This window comes from Anser anser, assembly GCF_964211835.1.
Source record: "Anser anser genome assembly, chromosome: 6".
Taxonomy (NCBI): domain Eukaryota; kingdom Metazoa; phylum Chordata; class Aves; order Anseriformes; family Anatidae; genus Anser; species Anser anser.
In genome coordinates, this window is record NC_139726.1 from 14,560,032 (window position 1) to 14,579,885 (window position 19,854).

Sequence of the window (19,854 nt, forward strand, 5' to 3'; positions counted from 1 at the left end):
CTTCTACACCATCTTTGTCCCCACAATTAAGTTTCTATTGACCCCAAACTAGCAGCCCTCATTAATCTACTTTTAAGACTTCTAGTGAAATACCCTGATTTCAAGGGAGCTTCAGGAACTGCAAAACTGCAAATCCAGCACTGGTATGGGGAAGAAGGCAACTGGAATCTGCAGATTTTTCTCATTATATCTATGCATTAATCTCCTGATGCAGTGCCCCATGAAATTAATGGATTCATTTTTCCCCACAGCTTCCATGCTCTTTGGATAAGGTCTTCAGTATTATATGGAGGATGGATCATGTATTATGCTCCAAAGTTCATTTTGAAAGCTCATCAGGTGCTTAATTCTTGCTGCTTTTGTGAATTTTGGACAGGATCCTGCAAAGCACTTCCATTAACAGAGACAGGAGTCTGAAAAATTTAGTAATAAATGGGATAAGACCCACTGGGATCCAGTCTGAAACATTGGCAACTGCTACACTGCTAAAGAGGAACTATAAACATAAATTGCAAGGACTCTGCGTCATTCAGGATTTAGCCCAAGCTGTACAACTTATCCAATTTTCAGGAGAATTGAGAAAGCCCTGGATCACCCTTTGTTTAAACACTGCTCACAATGTTCCTAAAATACACAAAATTAAAAAAACATTCAATAAATGAAATTCAAAAGAAAAAGTCACGTTGAACAGAACAGAACAAAAAGCCTCACAGCGGTGAGAAGCACATGCCAAGTGCTGGCTGATGCACATGACAGCAAATGTTAAAATGGTGTAAAACAAGACTACATATAAGAAGCAGAGTCATGCAGTTAGCGCTTGTTCACCTGACTGCCCAACAGAATCAGCAGTGGAGAGAGCACTAGTGGACCTGGAATGACGTCGAGAAGCTGCAAGTAGAAGGAATGGCAACACCCACAGGATTAACATACATTTAACCCGAGACAGAAAATGCCACAATCCAAGGGGGATGCAAGTGACCACTACCAGTAAACGTGTCTCGTAGCGACAGGGAAATGACGCTGTATATGAATGCATAACAGATATAGTGCAAGCCCCACAGTGATACCTCCGTCTGTAGCTTCTCCTCCCTCTCCCCCATGACCATAAACACGATGCATGACAAAACTCGTTTGTAACGGTCCCAAACCCGGTGCAGTTCAGCAAAGAAAACCAGTGTGCATCAGTCCCGTTCCAGAAGCACAGGTCTGGAAGATGACACCATGAGGACGTGGAGCATATACCCACAGAGCAGGATTTAGATTTGTCTGATCTAAACCCCACAGTGAAGCCATGATCAATGATTAGAAATTGTGCTTGCAGCATTTTTCCAAAACACTGGAGCCTACGCACAAGAAAACAACGTTTACAAAGAGAATGAATAACCACAGAAGTAGGAAGAGTGCAAGGAGTCATACAGGGAGGCCACTCAACCACTGCCTATAGGTGTTTTGGTTTGGGCTTTTTTTTTCTTCAAGTAAACATCCATATTGTAGCTGTTGCTACTACCGATGGTCTCTTGCTTTAACAAATCTTGCATACATTTTTTTTTTAATCTAATTATACACCTATGTGCCTACACAGATATTGATCTGAATATGCACATACGTGCATCAAGGATCACACCGTTTGTAAACAAATTGTTAACAGCAACAGAACAGGCAGTAGCAGAAAAGCTGAAGCCAAATATAGCTCCCACTTCAATTCCCAACTGTCAGCAGCAATGAATCACAAAATGCCTTTGGAGAGACTTTCAGTTCTTGGATTCAGCATAAAGGTGAGATACTTATGAAGGCAAATGGAAAGCCCAGCCATTTCCAAATTACAGCAATTTAGCTTCTCAAAAAAGTTCTTGCCTGTGTCTAGCAATGATATGCTCACTTAACTCAAAGCAACTGACCCAAGAAACTGCCCGTGTGAGCAGTTTGTCAGACTCACTGGAGGCCTTGTTGCTTTAACATCATGACTAATACTGTCAAGAAACTGAAAAAATGAACCCAAATCACCATGTAATACAAATAAGATTTGTCAGTAGTGCATATACAAGTGCAATAGAAAATGTGTAAGGCTTCTGTTTAATACAAAGCATTTGTAAACAAATACTAATATAATATAAAGGAGAAATTAGCAAAATGAGAAAATTCAAGTTCTCTCCCAGCTGTGACAGCTTGGCTAAGAACTCTACACAATATGCAATATGGTCTTTAAATATGTAGAACACATGCGTTTATTCAAGAGAACAATCCCGCTGACACCGAAAGTAACTTAGGATCAGTGCCGGATTACAGACTGAACCTCACAATCAGAATTCTGAGCTTGCGATTGCTTTCTTCTGCGCCATCCAGCTGTGCCTCTGTGGATGTCACTGCAAGATCAAGGCCCAAGAAGGAAGAGCCATAATCAAACAAAAATTAAAAAATCACATTTCTGCAAGGAGACTCAGCGTACAGTGACTCTTCACTGGTGTTTCCTAACTTCAAAAGCAGCATGTTCGGTGCTTAGACATGCCTATTTGCACAGCAGCCTTGAAAATAAGCAATTTGCAAGGCCAGGACGTCAGTGTTGACACTGATCATAATAGCGCTAAATGCAAGAATACTGTCATTTATATATAACTAGCTTAAGTATAATTCACTAATATAAAATTAATCTTATATTAAGTTATTTCAGCATTAATGTAAGATGAACTGGATTCTAAAAATACTGTAGTGGAATCATCCTGTTTTAGCTTAAATTGCTATATATACACACAAATTTCTTTGAGATGAATTACAAGTTACAGAATTAAGCTGACATACACATTTAAGCCTACAACATTTCAATGGAAACACAAGAAAAAAGACAGCAGGATAGCAACAATACTGGCGTATTATTATATTGATACTTTCTCCCCACTTTCAATCTTCCCTTCCATTAATTACTTCTCTAACAACTACATTTCTAGAAATGCAATCATCTTCAGATAATTAAATATCATTAGTTAAAAATGAAATGCTCCTCCTCCCCACAATGAAATTTGTTTCAACCACTGTAATAGACATCTGTAACTGAAATTTCATATTCAGTGTACAAGTCAGACTCTGTGGTGCACCAAATTCACACCAACTGTGATTCTGGCACACTGCATTTATTTTTCAGAGCAAGGGCTCAGAAGACTGTATCTCAATTAATGTATTTTCACTAAAATAGAAGACAGTACAATAATAGAATACTAACAAGTTCACCCTGAAATCCACATGCCTACACACACTGGGTGAAGAAAACAGCCTCATCCAAAATTGAAACAAGACAGGTAACTATAAAAACAAGCATATTTACCACACCTTCATGGCTCTGGTATCAAATCAGCTTCGTTTAGTCAATAGAAATTCATTAATCTATCAAAAGGAGCTATGAATGAACTTCTGAGTACTAAGCTGAACTCCACTCATTTCTCAACAAAAATTGTGATACTTGCAGATAAAGCAAATAGATCTCATAGCTCAATAGATTGAATGAAGTTTTGAACCCAAAAGCCTCTTGAAGATTCCACTCTACGTCACTGAAGTCAATGGGAATTTTGCCAATGATTTCATATGGATGAAGACAATGAGCCTCTCCACTGATAGCATTTGAAGTTGAGATGAATAAATGAATGACAATAGCTATGTAGATTTAAACGATTATGCAAAGTACAGAATACTTACTATGAGAACCAAATCAGAAATTTTTGTCCATCTATCCATATTTTTAATAACTTTTTCTTACTATTTGATTTGTTGGAGAATTAGGCCCAAAATGCTACTTAGTACTTCTTATAGCTGTATTTTGTCACTATGTGCAAAATAAATCTTGTAATAAATTCTTCAATCTTGACCACATCTCTAAGAGCCTTTTTCTCACTTTTAATATCACTATATATAATTTATAGATATAGATATATTCTATCTATAGATATAGATATATTCATAGATATAATATATCTATGAAATTACTACGTAAAGGAAAAGGACCTGGAGATAAACTACATTTCATTACGTCTGAGATGACAAATATTTCATACAACAAGCAATGTATTTGGTTGAATATATATGATATGATATTTGATCAGAAACATTAACTATTCTGTTTTTAGCCCTGTGCAGAATAAAACTTCTGCATATGTTAAGTGTAATGAGATTTTCTATTTGTACTGTACACTTAAGCTGCATGATGATGATCCTTTAAAACTTCATCCTTTCCACAATTTTAGTTGCTTGAAAGTCTCCTGCACATGCAACTTGTTAAATTCATGACTGACGTTGTAAAAAACCTCTACAAAAAAAGAGCTTCCACCTCTTTATTGTAGGATTACTAAAACCTAATAATAGAAACGGAACTTTTGCTGTACCTAGCTTTAACAAAACCAGATCATGAATAAATTTACCCAACAACAGACTACGATGCTACTGACTACTTCACTGTGACCTAGAAAATAGAGGCTTGCTCTCCCACAGATTACCATCAGTGCTGTGAAGTGAAGCAAAGCAGCCCCACACAAGCTGATTTAATGAAATTGAAAAATACAATTCAGGCTAAACTATTTTCATTCTAATCATAAATTACTGCGAATCAGAACTGAAGCATGCAGAAGAAAACAGAAAGGAAACAGGGTTGGAAATAGGGATTGTGTCAGGAATCCAACAGAGGACAGAAAACAAGCTCATTCCACCTGGCAGTGTCTTGAAAGGGCAATAAGAACAAGGAGAAAAAAAAAAGGAAAAAAAAATTGACCCTTAGAGCTCCAATGCCTACGTGTACTCACCAAGTGGAGGAAAGCCCCGAGCAGGGCTTGTATCTCGACTGCTCTCACGGCTGGTATCGCGGCTGCACCCCTGACTCATGCTGGGTCGGGGGATACGACTGCTCCGTGCTAGCATGCAGCATGGAGAGTTTCAGAGAAGGTGAACAAGTTTAATGAGGACAGAAAAGCTCAAAGTCAAGTCACATTTCTGTTAGTTATGGTAATTATTACATTAGTAATTATCACTTGCAGCAGCCAGCTCAGGCCCTTACAAACCAACTACGTTACACGCCGAGCTGTGTTTGTAAGGTGAAATTTCAGCAGTATTAAATGTCTGGTTGGCGGTATCCTTTTTTCTTAAACAACCTGAGTTCTGTCATTCAAGTAGAGCAGAAGATCTTCAATCATTTAGGGAAGCTCTACAATTACAAAGCATGCAAAACAGATGAAGATAAAAGAAACCCTTATGGAAGATTTTTTCCTTAATTATAAGATAAGACAAACAACCTTCTGGAACAAAAAAGAAGCATTCTTAACCAGATTAAAAAATTTATAAGTCACAGTACCAGTATAATATCTTGCATAGATTTGGCTTTTGCAAGGATAGATTTGTCATGAACAAATATCCTAAGAAAAAAGTATCGTACAGACTTGGAGAGAGATTTTTCCCCAGCGAAAGACAGTGGGAAAAATCATCAAGACCCTAAGTACCTGAAAGGTAAAAAGTGGTTTGAATTTTAAGACAGTTTCTTTTTCTTTTCCTTTTTTTTTTTTTTAAATGAACGCTAACTTCTGATCCTCAAACATTTCTAAAGCCTTATAATTATGGTTTTATATGCAAGCATATTGAGACACATGCATACTTAAGGAGAGCCTTTATATTCTTTACTTTGACAAAACCCTGCATCAGCAGGGCTTATCTGTGGTCTGGCAGCTACCAAATGTTCAATTTCCCACAACCTAATGGGCTCCTGCCTGTCAGCTGTGTCACAAACTCATCATATGCAGTCTTCGTTTGGCCAAATGCGTGGTAGAAGACAGAGTATTAAGCTGCTTTCATAGTGAAAAGCAATGCCGTTGGCTCTAGATGAAGTTTTGTCCAAGGAGGAAAAACAGAACTAGACCCTCAAGAAGGTTACTTAACATCAAGGATTTGAATTTTACAGTTTTATAAAGGGAGTAATTCAGGTATCTAAAACTTGTTTATTCCTCTGCAACACTTTTGTATGTAAAAATGGCACTTAATTGTCAGGAGTTTATCTTAAAGAACTTAAGTGCTTCTGTGGGCTCACCAAGAAAGGGGATCACGCTTATTCATGTAGCTCCTCTTTTTGATAAGGACATTTATATACTTGAGAAGAACCACACCAAAATATAATGCCTAATTTTGAATGGTCTGTTATACCCTAGGTGTGTTAGTATCCTTTCAAGCAAAACAGTACAGAACAAAATAGAAACCTTCATATTTAGGCTTTAAAATTCAAATATAAACTACTGCCAGATTCTTTGTCAAATCCCTCCCAAATTTGTAAGTCCCAACTAATATCTTAGATGAATTAATGGTTCTGATGGCTGAACTTTGATGTCAGACAATACAAGATGAGATACTGACCAAGTTGGTTAGATCACCATGTCTAAAACTTCGGGGTGAATTACATGGCCTTGTAATAAGACAGACTAGATAATGAAGTGGATGAAATTAGGGTCCACAAGTACAATAATCCCACCTCAGGTTTACAAGGAAAAACAGCTGTCAGGTGAACTACAGGTGAAAGCAATACTTTGAAGTCTTCCACACAAATATTTGCTTGAAATTGAGGGCTCTTTAGAAGCCAACTTCTCATTCTTGGGTCTCATGCTTCTATGTAGATAATGGTAGCCTTCGCATCACATTTGCACAGTCATTTCTCTCAATGGAGAAGATTTGTCATTCTTTCTGTAACACAACCCTACTAAATCTAGCAAAGGCTCTCTAGAGAGGGGAAGATGTAAATGATTAAAAAATTTAATTAATGTACACAGTGCATCCTCCTTCCATTACTGACGATAATAGAAGTATGAATTAAATGCACTTTAACTGCATTAAAACAGTCTAATAGGACAATGGCACAGATGAAACAATATTGACTGCACAAACAGAGGGAATACAAAACTCAGCAACGTGTACTTCATGAGCAATGGTCAAACAAAAGATTTGCATGTTACTGGACAGAGATATAAAAGAAAAAAAGAATGGATTTAAAAAAAAAAAAAACAGAATGATGAGTCTGTTGTGGACTCCCAGGCACCTGCCCCATGTTTTGCTTGCTGTGTGGTGCAGAGAAGTTGAGCTATCAGCTATTCAGAGCATTTCCTTTGGGCACTGTCAGAATTAAGGGCCAGCAGTGTTGTCATTTAGACAAGTTTCTCATACTCTTAGAGCCTGTGTTTGCTGAACAGGCAGCAAAGGAAGACAAGACAGACATAAATCTCAATTTCAGAATTCCCAAACTTCAAAAGCTGAACAGAAATTAGGTAAATGAGTAGCAAAGTTAATTAAAAGGAGTAGGCAAGACAGAAGCCAACAACAAGCCAACAACCAGCTCTGGCCTGAAAGCCTAGAACAGGAACAAAGGTGGGTTATTTTCAGTAAAATCCCAGCTCTCCAGGTGTGTGATGTACATCTGGGTTTTACCCATTTTATGCAGACAGGCAGAGGAGATGGATGTGGTTCACACCATTATTAAATCACACAGGCTGTCTTACACCTGTGAAAACCAACAAATGCAAATACTACCAGCAAAACTTGATCATTCCCCTGTTTAGCAGCCCACCACTTGGAAGAACCTTCCACTTCATTACCCTTAAAAAAAAAAAAAAAAGTCAGTAACACTGCCAAAGCAGCTAATACAAAGCTCTGGAGCAGGGTACACCCAGCAGAGCCAAGGCAAGGACTGCCTTCTTGCTTTCTAATAAACACACGCAGCATAACTACTTGATAAATAAAGTGCTGCATGACCTGGATAACTAACTAACTGTACCTGCCTGCTTCACTTCTTGGAGAATGACGTTATCTCAAATCAATCACTTCTTTCAAATCCAACTGATTGATCAGGGATCTGGCTCCTCACCTTCTAGATTCCAAATCTGGGAGGCGTTACTGGAGCTACATTCCCACTCTGACACCGGGCCCGAGGAGAGGAGCAGGTAGCTGACCCTCAGCACACACCCACACTGCGATACCAGACAGGACACACAGCTGACTGAGCATCCAACAGCACCCAGCTCCAAGGCTTCCAGCAAACAGAAGACACATACTGCATGGATACCTGAGGTCAGCACGGAAATTAACCTGACAGCAATCTACTGATGCTTACGGGCATCCACGTGCAGCGGCTCTATCAGCTTATCACTGCCATTGCCTTCCAAGGGGCCAAGAAAAATGTCCAGTAGGGGGCTTGTATAAAGCCTGGCTGCGCACGCAGACTTATCCTCGGTGTGCTTACTCTTGCACACACAGCTGCAAACTCCTAGTCACCCCTACAAAATACTACGCAACACATCAACAGGTGAGTTCTGAACAGAAGCCAGGAATTACCCATTTCTAACAGCCTGGTCTGCCAGATTGTTCAATCCCACTGCACGACAACATGAGCACATAGTTAAGGGATGCTTCAGGCCGTGGGTTATGCATGTGCATGCAAAATACATCAATAGTCCCACAAAGTCAAAAATGCACATACATTTCATGCCGTATGTGCACTCAAACACTTCCTTGAATCAGAGGATAAAAAGTCGATTGATATACTTAGAACCAAGGTGAATGGGAGTCTACAAAATGAAACGAATGAGAAAAAAATGCCAAGAAAAGATGGGGACTGAAGCAATAAAATAGAAAACAAAATACTATAGCTACTAAGTTATGAAGTCATAAATACAATGGGATAATGGTATAAAGATGACAGCTCAAAAATTATCTTCATCTAAGCCAATATTACCATTTTCAAGATTCAATAAAGAGACAATTTCTGCAACTGAGTGCTAAAGCCAACAGAAGCGTCAGACTGTGGCTCCCACGAGAGTCTGAAAGAACAGGCTTCGGTCAGTCATCAGCCTGGGGGGCAGCTGGAAGTCACATCTGATAGATGTCAGAGCGCTCTCTCACTCCCAAGGAACAAGCACTGGCTGTGTTCACAGGGAGCACGTCAGAGCAATCAGATATAAATTACACTTTCAAAAGAATGCAAGGCTCTCATAATATACCTGAAAGCAGGCAACCCAAGAGTGAGGATTTTACACAACGCAATTTCCCTTTAGATGCTAAACACTGTTTCAAGTCAGACCACATAACGTGATTATAAGCTTAAGCACATGTGATGGTACTATCCAACATTCCTCGTTCACTTTCAAAAGTGTTCTTTTGCAGAAAAACTGCTTCTAATATTTGGGAAACACTAAGTTTTAAAAGTAATGAACAGAAAAGCACAATGCATTAAGACAGAAGTCATAAAATGGGTCAGACATAAGAATATTGAATTTGGAAAAATAATCACAATAAACATGCAATATTTTTATGAATCATAACAGCATGTACACTCGGTGCTTTAAATGCATTTCAATGCACTAATAAGACACTTCTCTTAACAAAATGCTCTAAATAGAAAGGTAGCTTAGATTTGAAATACAATTGCTAAGGCAATAGTCAAAAATTAATTGACAACAGTAAGGCTACGATTTCAATCAATTTCATTCTACTAGTAAATTCTTTGAAGATACAAAGCACACTGAATACCTTTTTACTTCAATTCAGACAAAAAAGTTCCTATATAATGATGTTTACTCACCTGTTTGAAATAAATTACTCTGCTGATAAATTAGAAAATAAGAACTATTACAGAATATTTACGTAACTGTCACTAGGACAAAAATATTGGAAGCAGAATAATTAAAGTCTAAAATTTCACCTAAGAAAGTGGCTCCAGGATATTCAGGACAAGAGAGGCAAACCACTTGAGCTGCAAAATTTCTAAAATTTCTAAAATAATCCCAGAATGTGCTCATCGCCCTTGATTCCAGCTCATTGTAAAAACTGCTCAACTCATTTTAGGACTAAGCTACTGGTGCCAAATGAGGAATTTTTGTTGTGATGTTTATTCATGGCAACTGTTCTTGTTGCGTGATCTAATAACATTGCTCATGGTATGTCTTGTGTTTGAAAATCAACATAACAGCTTTAGGCCTACTTTGAAACTATGGCTCAACCTGGAAAACTAGAATTACCCTCCAAGAAAGCACAACCAAAACCAGAACATTTCTTGAAATAGAACCTTAACTTGCCAGAACTCAGAATAATGACAACAATACATATACATGTTTCCTAATAAACAGGAAAGCCCCTCCTCCTTTGAGCACACTGGCCAATTTGTCACTGCAGTGACTATTCTTACCTAGTCCTATTCTGTTGGGACTTGTCTCTCGACTGCATCCCTGGCTCCGAGGGATCTTGCTGCGCTTCTCTGAAGATGATGGCACTGGCTGAACTCTGGATGTTCCACCACTCAAGCCACCATAGGCGCTTCCTAACAGCTTACCCGGAGAACTAGACCGGCTACCAGCTAGGAAAGAACCAGAGATAAGGAAAAAAACAGTTAAAGAATTTTTAAAAAGATCTTATTCTGACAGCAAAAACAGAACACAATCAGCTCTAATAATCTGACCCAAAGCACAACGAAAACTAATGGGAGAGTTCCCCGGGGGCTTTCGGAGGAATACTGAGGAAAGCCTATGGAAAATAAACACTGACATCAGCAACTCTGCTTATATGAACAGTGCTGCCCAGTCAGGATCAAGACCAACACAGACACTGCAGTGCAGGAATACCCCATCTGGCTCCCTCTGAACTTGTGAAGATGCCAGGAGCAGCCTTGTTGCAGCAGCATGGAATACACAGGCTGCTTTGCCTCATCGAGCAGCAACAAAAAGTAGCCCACATGGAGCACTGTGCTGCAGAAAGGCAACTTCTGGCACAGGTAAGCTGCTGCAAGGTAGCTCGGGCATCTTCACGCCATGCTGCAGTGCAGTAGTGACATTGCATTCCTACAACAATCCAATGAAGAGCAATTAAAAAAAGAATACTGTCTCAATACTGTCTCAACAGCAGCAGATTGCCATGTTAAAGGGTAAACCAAGTAACCCTGCCACATTCGTAGAGATGCTCGTTTACTTGGGTCTGACTTGCTAAGGATAAATTATTTAGTTATTTTTCAGCTGGAGAAATTTTTTTTTAGAAAGCTGAATAGTTGGCCTGGTTTATTTTTCCTTGTCTGTTTGAATAGTCCGTGGCAAGTTTACATTTTTTTTTAAGCCATGCTGTCTGCAAGACAGTCTGCTGACCGAGATTTATTTACAATGTCTCCTGCAGCTGGAATGTAAATATTTCTCTGAAATACTCCCGCTGTCAAACTCAATGAGTTGAACAATATCATTATTTTTTTCGGTGTATCTCATTTTGGTAATTAAATGAGAAGAAACATGTTAAGCAATGTTAAGCTTAAAAGGTAACCAAAGAACTGTGAAAGCAGGGGATTAAAGACCCTTCTTTGCTTCTTTAGGTATATAAAATAAGACACTGAAAATTTGCTGCTATTACCATTCCTGGCATTCAATTTCTTAATTAAAACAACTACAAAAAGCATACCTGAAAAAGGTTGCTAAAATATACTCAGGCAAGGTCATGTTTTGAACAAATATTCCAGTTGGTTTATTTCTAAAAAGCATCAACAAATCTCACATATTTCAGTCCCAGATACTTATACAACTAGTAAGAGTTAAAGGCTGTTCTGTCTTAATTTAAAGGTATGGATTTTTACTAACCTGATGGACAATACCATAAAAAAGCATGTATTATTTTAACTTATTTAGTTCCTTCAATTTCTTGGCCAAAGCCATTCTGAATTGATTGAATCATGCACTCCAATACTATATGTTGTGCTGGGTCCCCAAAAAGTGAGAACACTTGTGAAAAATGCCAGTCTCTATCACAGCATTCACACCCCGAAAGCCAACACTCCCCTCAGTCACACTGCTGCAATCTCACTGATGCTGTTGGAGTTGCATCGAAGTAAATGGAAAAGGAATTTAGCACCCGGGGTTTAAGCTGCAGGAACTTCACTGCAATGAACCAGCTTTAATACACAATGTATGCTTACCATGTTTGCTTACTATGAGAAAGCTAGGGCATTTACCATACATTTGTTTTTTTAACTTTAAGAAAATGCTTTTTAATTGATAGCCAGGAAAGAGTGAGGGAAGCTAAAAGCTTAGCAGTTAAAAAAACTGAAGGAAATAACGTGAGAAAGCAAGAAAGGGAAAATGTTTCTTACCACCAGCAGGATTAGCTGATCTGGATCCTTGATTATGAGGGCAGACGAAAGGACAGGCAAAAAGTGGATTAAAAGACAGCAAGACAATACAGCGTTCAGCATGCGGTTTATGCTATACACAATACAGACAGATTTATTCACAAACATGTCACTCCTTAAGCCTCTGCAGAATGCAGTGAGTTAACATGCAGATGCAACTGACTTCATTTCCCAAGGTTGGTCAGCTTCTCAGCTACGTATCAACCAACACAGGGACCCGAGTTCTGCTGTAAACTAGACCCCAAGCCCAGTCTGTAAAACTGAAATGGGCTACCAGTGTGTGAGCATGCAAACTTTGGTCCTGCGGCCATATTACATTTGAATTCATTAATTACTTCATGTAACGTTTGGCTTGGTAGATTAAAGATCACATCTAGTTGGTCTAGGCTGGAATCAGTATTCCACAATCTAGGCCAAGACAGCAGGTTCAGATGTGACCGTCCTAAAGCCTCGTAAGACATTCCATGAAAAATATTAAGCCCACAATGTTTGAACTACTCAACTATTCTTTAAATATGTCTGAGACTTGTCTCATCTGATCTGATCACACCACAAGGAAAAAGGCCATTTCTGGCTTTGGATCAGTTTTGGGTTCAAAACTACAGGAATTCATTCAAATCAGAACACCAAAGCCCCAGTTCCTTCATGGCCTCAATGTAAAGATTTCCATTCTCAGCCCCATCCTAAATACATCTTCAGCTCACTCAGCCTACCATAATGCTCTAAACTGCTTCCCCATACCTCCAGCAAGACAGAGCAAAGCAGTGACAGCATGAACAGAGGAGAGCTATTAAATAAGGGTGCAAAGCAAGACAAGTCCTCAGAACAAACCCCCACCTCCTCTTACTCCCCAAGCTTGAAGGTCCTCCGAATTTGCATGGTTTCTCCCTCCCCCATTTCCTCTTGAAGTTTGAGTGACAAAATTCTCCTTAGACACACATGACAAACATGTAGCAGCACTGTATGCATGTTTCCTAGGGGGAAATCATGCCTTGCAAGGAAGCCAGAGAGCACATATGTGCCATGTGAATCAGAGCAGAAACATCTCCCCTGTATCTGCACAAAGTAGGCAATGCCCTATTTTAAACTGATGCTAACACATTAACTTCAGACAGCTCACGTTACATATACAGAAATACAGTAACATAAGCAGGAGAAGCTCAGCAGGGCAAGAACCCAGGACAGCAATCAGCTACAGACACGAAGGGCATCTCAGTGGAACCCAGTACAAGTAATTTAGTCTTGTATGTTGCAATGACCTGCAGTTCTGCTGCACAACAGGTTAAAAAAGGCAGCAACTAAGCACTCAGATTCGGGGCCCTATTTATCAGCAAGAGCTACACTGAAAGCTGGCTGAGTGGAGATTCATTTTGTTACATCACCAAATATTATTCAGCAGAAGTGAGCCCAATTCTCAGCTGATGCTACCACAATTCAAAAGAAATTGTTCTCCTCTCCCGGAAACAAAACACTACTTACGTTGGGACTGGGAAACCACTTTAGCCCGGCTGCGGCCTCGGGTATCAGCAGGCGTTGAGGTGACACTTGTGGCACTGCCAGAGCTCTGTCTCCTTGTACGAATCCGACCTAGAGGAATGCAAAGACAACAAAACTGTTAATAGGTTTCTTCCAAAGACAGCATCAGCTTCTAAAGCACCATCTGTTCTGTTCTATGCTTGCAGTGTTGCTATCCACAAAACTAACCAGGGTACAGAAGATAAATTTTAAAAGGAGAGGCAACTTTCATTAAACTGGCTGAAGATGTGAGTGAAAACACAAGTCCAAAAGTCTACAAGTCCAAAAACTTTTTAGATTTCTGTTATGCTATCAGCCAGTTTAATAAAAAGAACATATTACCTCTCTTAAGCGTTTGCTTCTGTTCTGTAGTAGCTTCTTTAAAAAAGATCAACCACAAAAATTTCAGTAGCCTAAATGCCACTTCCTATATTAAAACTATTACTTTCTGAGAAGGCGATCACCCTTTCGGAGATGGGCACAGCAGATGCAGCCACAAACTCCATCGCTGGGATTTCCAAATAGCAGCTCAGCACTTTACAGCCTGCTCTCCATGTGCACGCCAGCATGTACCACCGAGAGTCTGCCAACACAGCCTGACTACACTTTTATTTCAGGCTCAATTTTCCCCGCTGTTTACAGATCTCTTATATTTATACCTAGATCAGTGTGACTTGTAACGGTGAGTCTCATTTAACACAACATCGTGGAAAAAATGATTCCATGCGCCTGCCCTTTCTTTAAGCAGAGAATGGACATAAAGTCTCAAAGTGTTCTTGGTCCTTTTTCTGTCCTTTCCTTATGAAAAAGCTACAGAAATTCGAGCTCGCCCAGCTTACGAGGTCATCAGTTCATCCCCTTCCTGGGGCAGGGCTCTTTCCTACAGAATGTTCTTTCCAGTGCTAAGGTTCAATTATCTGTCTCTAGCTAATGGGAAAGAAATGATAATTAAGAGTAACACAAAGAAAGCCTCCACCAGCACTTTGCAACAACTCTGTTCTCAGCCAAATCTGAAGCTGTTTCTCAGGACTAATGCCAGTGCTACCCTGCATTCAGAGGATGATTTCAAGTTTCAGGAAAAAGAATAAAAGGAAAAAAAAAAAAAAACCACACAACAGGTAAGAGAATAGTCTTGACAACTGCATCCACCAGTTACAGATATGTATCTCCCACCCTTTGTCTCCACCAAAAGCAAACAGAGAAACAAAAACAGGGAGATGTAACTTCCCACCCAAAACCACTCCACGTAAGGTACACATGCAGAACGAGACAATGGCAAGCAGCCCAGGCTGAACAGGTTGGGAGCTCTGTTCCTTGGTCCGAGCTCTCAAAATATTCGTAACACCGCCTCCAAGTTTCTGACAGACACAGCGACAAGGAAACGTTTAGCTTTGAGAAGGAAGCCTAGACTCGTTTGCAGGGAAAAGGCCGAAAGTACTTCATGCTGCACCACCAGCATCTAGTTTTAAAAAATACCAGCAGGCTTACAGAGCTATGTTACAGCGAGCTAAGGTGCAGTGAGCCAAGACAGATATCCGCATTCACACCACTGTTTGTAGACACAACAGAAGAAACGATTAGTACAAAACCGGGAAGACACCAACAAATCACTGTTTAACCACTGGCTCAGTCCAGTTCTGAGCACATCCACGGGGGTCCCGGGATGAGGAGACTGGCTGCTAAGGCGCTCCTACCAGCAGAGCAGGGCGGCAGCTCTCCTCTGCTCCAGGACATTAGCTGCCCCTTACACATGGGCAGCCCCATATACAGCCCTTTCCTGGCCCATTCCCGTCCTTCCCAGGTTTCACACGTGGGCAGTTACACGCAGACGAGCAGTCAGTGTGCCTTGCCATGAGGCGCACACCCCAAATCCCACCACAGGCCTCAAAGGCACGCATGGGGAAAAAGCAGAAAGCTAAAACAGAGGCCTAAATTCATTCCAGCATTCACAGCAACACACAGCAGCACTGCGGCTTCACACACAGAAGCGCTGTAATGGTACAGAGAGTGTGACAACACGGTACACGGTCACCCTAGGAGTAATTCAATTTTTGGAGTCTATGGCGTAAAGCGAAAGACAAGGAAAAAATCTCAAACTCAGGTTCAAATTCTTCACACAGTTACAAGGAAAGAATGTCACCCGATATCCCTCATGTATTCCTTGAGACACAAATTGCTAATATACATTCTGTACTGTTAGTTTCCAACTGTTTTTAATACAGCTGTTTAATCTTACTTGCAGCATACGAGTGGTTCAAAATGAGTCATTCAAAGATACCTATTTTTAAATAAGTTTCTACTTTTTTCCCTATCCAAATACAACATTATCTGTAAAAAAAAAAAAAAAAAAAAAAAGACCAAACGGAACTCATAATTGCTTTAGGCAAATCTGTATGAGACAGAAACACGGAGGGGGACCTGGGATGTTTCATACATTAACTTACGCTCACATGTGCATGCACCACCCTTAAGTTAGTCTTATGACATCCAAAACATACTCGCTTTATAGTAACGTAAGATGAATCAATAGCTAGCTGGCTCAAAAATCTCAAGGTTTTTAATATATATTATTCCACGTATAACATGAATATATAGTAGTTCATCTACACAATACAAATGTCTTTATTACGTTCCCTTAAGCATTTCATCTGCAAACAAGAGTCTGCATTCATATCCAGAAGTTATTTGCACACAGGAATATGTGCATCTCTATTCCTATCATTCTACCACAAACAGAAAAATAATTTCAGGCAAGACTGGAAGTAATATAGCATAGAGGTTACATGGGCATTTTGTTGTTAAATGCAAACAAACACCTCCCCTCCCGTACACTTCTTTGCTTTCAGTGGGGTTTGTTTCCACATCTAGCTCAAGCCACAGATGGAAGAATTCGTTATTTCCTAACTGTAATTTTTCTGCTCCTCTTAAAAAGATTCCTTTATCCTGAGAGCAGCAGCACAGCAGAGGAACAGATGAAGACTGCCCCAACTAGCTTCCAAAAGCACTGAAGTATTGACATTTTAAAAAGCCTTTTATCTAAATTTGACGTGTGACACTTTGCTGGTACAAAAAGCATTTTGAAAGACCCCATATAAATGCTTAGTTTTAAGAAATCATTCGTGTTTTGCTTTGTTTGTTTTGTAGAGCTTTTTTTTTTCCTTTTAAAGTTATTGTCATTTTTACAGCAATCAATGGATCAGAATCAACTTTGAGATGTCTAACATACGCTTAAATTTAGGGAAGTCTTCTTTTTAAAAAGAAGACAGCAACAACAAAGGGACAAGCAAATAAACTGTGATTTTTATTTATTTATATTTTTTTTTTGCATTACAGGAGGCTTCTTTGGGCAGTGCTGTTTTAAGCTCCTCCAGGTAGATAGCACAGCACCTCTACCCCAGCTCTCAGAACTAAAACAGGCTTTGTGAGATCCAACATGTATACTACACTGTGAAGAAAATGGCTTTCAAATACTCTATAAATGGTATATAACAGCTCCATGACTGAGTGTACTGAGTTTAATCAGTTCCATGCTCTGAACAACGATGCCTACAGCCACGGAAGTTGCATGTAGAAGCACTGGGATGGCAATGGTATCTCCATGAACCAGTTAACATATGCAAGTTCTCAGCACAAGGTTTTTTCCCTACTTGGAAAAAGAGAAAAAAAATCCTGGGTCTCTAGGGCCCACCAGCTGTACATGTCAATTGTTGGTGATACATTTGCAAATACACACAATTAAAAATATTAATTGTACGTAAGATCTGTAAAGAACCCCTTTTGCAATGGTATGGATTGCATTTGTACTTAGCACAAATCCAATGTTACTTGTACAAAACCAGACTTTGCACTACAGTTTCCTGAGATGCACTCTACCCTTACCATAAACCATCAGTATATGCTGCCTTTAAAAAAAAAAAAAAAAATGTCTGCCAAAGCAGAGTTGAAGGAACAACAGTGGCACCACGCTGCTCTACACCAATAAGCACAGGCAACCAAGCCAGCACTTCCAAAGACCAAGAGAAGAAACACACTACGCTAGCATTTCAGTTTAAGCTAAGTTGTTCAGTCAAACCTTTGAGTCAAGCCTTGCTGTTGATGACAAAGGGCTTTAAAGCAAAGGAAAAAACAGGACTGGTGACTTCTTAAAACTGTGTTATTCCTGAAGCCTTTGTTAAGGCTTTAGATGTTCAATCACACAGATAAGCTCTTTAAGCCTAAGTTATCTGAAAACTATGATAAATCAGAAAGATTTTATTTCCTTTCTGGTGCATAATAAAAAAATACTGAGTATTGTTCCACTGCTTCTGGAAATCGCTGATTTGTTTTAAACTTAAGAGTTCTGGGACAGAACAGCATTTATGCTTCTTTTTTTGGGGGGGGGGGGGGGGCGGGGGGGGGGGAGGCTCACCTGAAAAGCGTTTTTATGCTCACTTTGAAAAAAGTTGCACAGGTAACAGAAATGCTCTGAACCATTAACATGTACTGAAAGTCAGCATTACACACATATTTAACTATTCCTTGACAAACTGTTTCATGATAAAACAAGCAGAAACTTTTCTGAGGTTTCCTTTTAATCGGGTATAACAAACAAGTTCTTGAGACACTCATGCACGAAGGGTCTGGGCAATCCAGACCTAACTGTGCACTGCGTGAAGACACAGCCTCACAGCACGGAGGCAGAAGACCTACGCAGATCAAAGCTGTACACAGGTTCACGCTACCTTCCTACAAGAAGTGCATTTCAGCAGCATTTGACAGTTGGGTTGACACTGGTTAAAACCAAAGACCCAGTACTCCGCTCTTAGCTTGCCACTGGCATAACCCACTTCTATCTTGCTCCTCTTCTGAGCCGCCTGGCTCAAAAACAAAGCACTGAGGAGAACCGAGGGCAAAGCGGATGGGAACTGCCAAGTTCGCACAATGCTGGCTCCCAGCTGAGGGGAAGGTGCAGAACTTTTACACTGCTGCTAGGGAGAGCCGTGATGGGAAACAGACTGCAGATTAAATGTCAAGCTGAATCACACACACACACACCATCAGCAAGGATTTATTCTTTAAGTAGCTAATGGTGACCTGCAAAAACACAGGGATGACTCCCTCCTGCAAACTGAATTTTTGCTTTCTGTTCGAAGGCCACCTCTTGCACACACAGGTATTTGCGGAGCTCAGTGATACTTCTCTCCTGCCCTGCCATCCCCTGCTTCATTGATTTTTATGTTCATGTTGAGAATATAAAAGTTGTGCCTTCCCTACAGTTACCTACAAACTCTGCAAGATCAGAGTTGGCAAAGAGCATTCTCAGCCCTCATCTGAAGGAGGCACTGAATCTTGAACAAAGGGCTGCTTTTCCCTCAACTGTCTCAACAGACAGAAACAAAGATGATGAAGAGTTTCAAACAGGGATTAAACTCATTCTTCAAGTGCTCCGTGGCTGCTACGTGCCCTGTTATTATAATCCTCCACTCCTCCCCACCACAAGAGAATCCTACAGCAAAAGAAGAGATGAGATGTGGTATTTAACACGGAGAGAGTGGAGAACAGTTTCTGAAAGTTCATCTCGCAGCTTTCCCCCCACAGCTGACTTGCTGGTTTCTATTACAGACTTTTACAAATCCAATCTGCTTCCAATGTAGATGAATTGAAAGAAAGTTACTAAAAAAAAACCCTTTTCCATGACAACAATAGAACATTTAATGAACTAAACGAACCAATGAACTAAAAATAAAGGTATGCCAGAGGACAGCTACTGGAACAGGCTTCCATAAACACTGTTAGTCTAGGAAAGGATTTGTAAGTTTTGTAAGAGGATTTGTGTGGGCTAGTTCAGAAGATAGTGTTAAACATTCAACATTTCTATGTTAGGCCAAAACCAGAAAACTGAAGACTGTGGGGAAGGAAAGAAGTGAAAAAGAGGGGTTAGCAGTGAATAATAAAAAGCTAAGGATTGCAACAACTTGGAACTTTCACCTAATTTGATGATTTAGAAATGCAAGTGTTAAGACCAACTCCGTGTTCCTTATCACTGACAGATCACAAACCATAAACACTTGTGCATGATTCTGAGCCAGTTCATCTTTAAACACTAAGACTAAGTACCAGTTTTGAAGATGGCAGACACCTTTCCCTCCAAATACTAAGTCAATGCATCAGTAATAGGAAGGAAAAAACAAAAACACGTC

General features: G+C 39.9%; 1 protein-coding gene across 2 annotated transcripts in view; it reads right to left on the reverse strand.

The window, feature by feature from the left end:
* CLASP1 (cytoplasmic linker associated protein 1) overlaps positions 1 to 19,854 on the reverse strand; it is a 163,233-nt gene that overhangs the window by 58,861 nt on the left and 84,518 nt on the right. The window contains exons 20-23 of one of the 2 annotated variants that reach the window (XM_083841597.1): positions 13,640 to 13,747; positions 12,122 to 12,148; positions 10,187 to 10,354; positions 4,782 to 4,889 (exon numbers count right to left, since the gene is read on the reverse strand). In XM_083841597.1, the coding sequence (XP_083697723.1) occupies positions 4,782 to 4,889; positions 10,187 to 10,354; positions 12,122 to 12,148; positions 13,640 to 13,747 (411 nt within the window). The remainder of the gene's footprint in view (positions 1 to 4,781; positions 4,890 to 10,186; positions 10,355 to 12,121; positions 12,149 to 13,639; positions 13,748 to 19,854) is intronic. The other variant, XM_083841598.1, reaches the window with a different exon arrangement.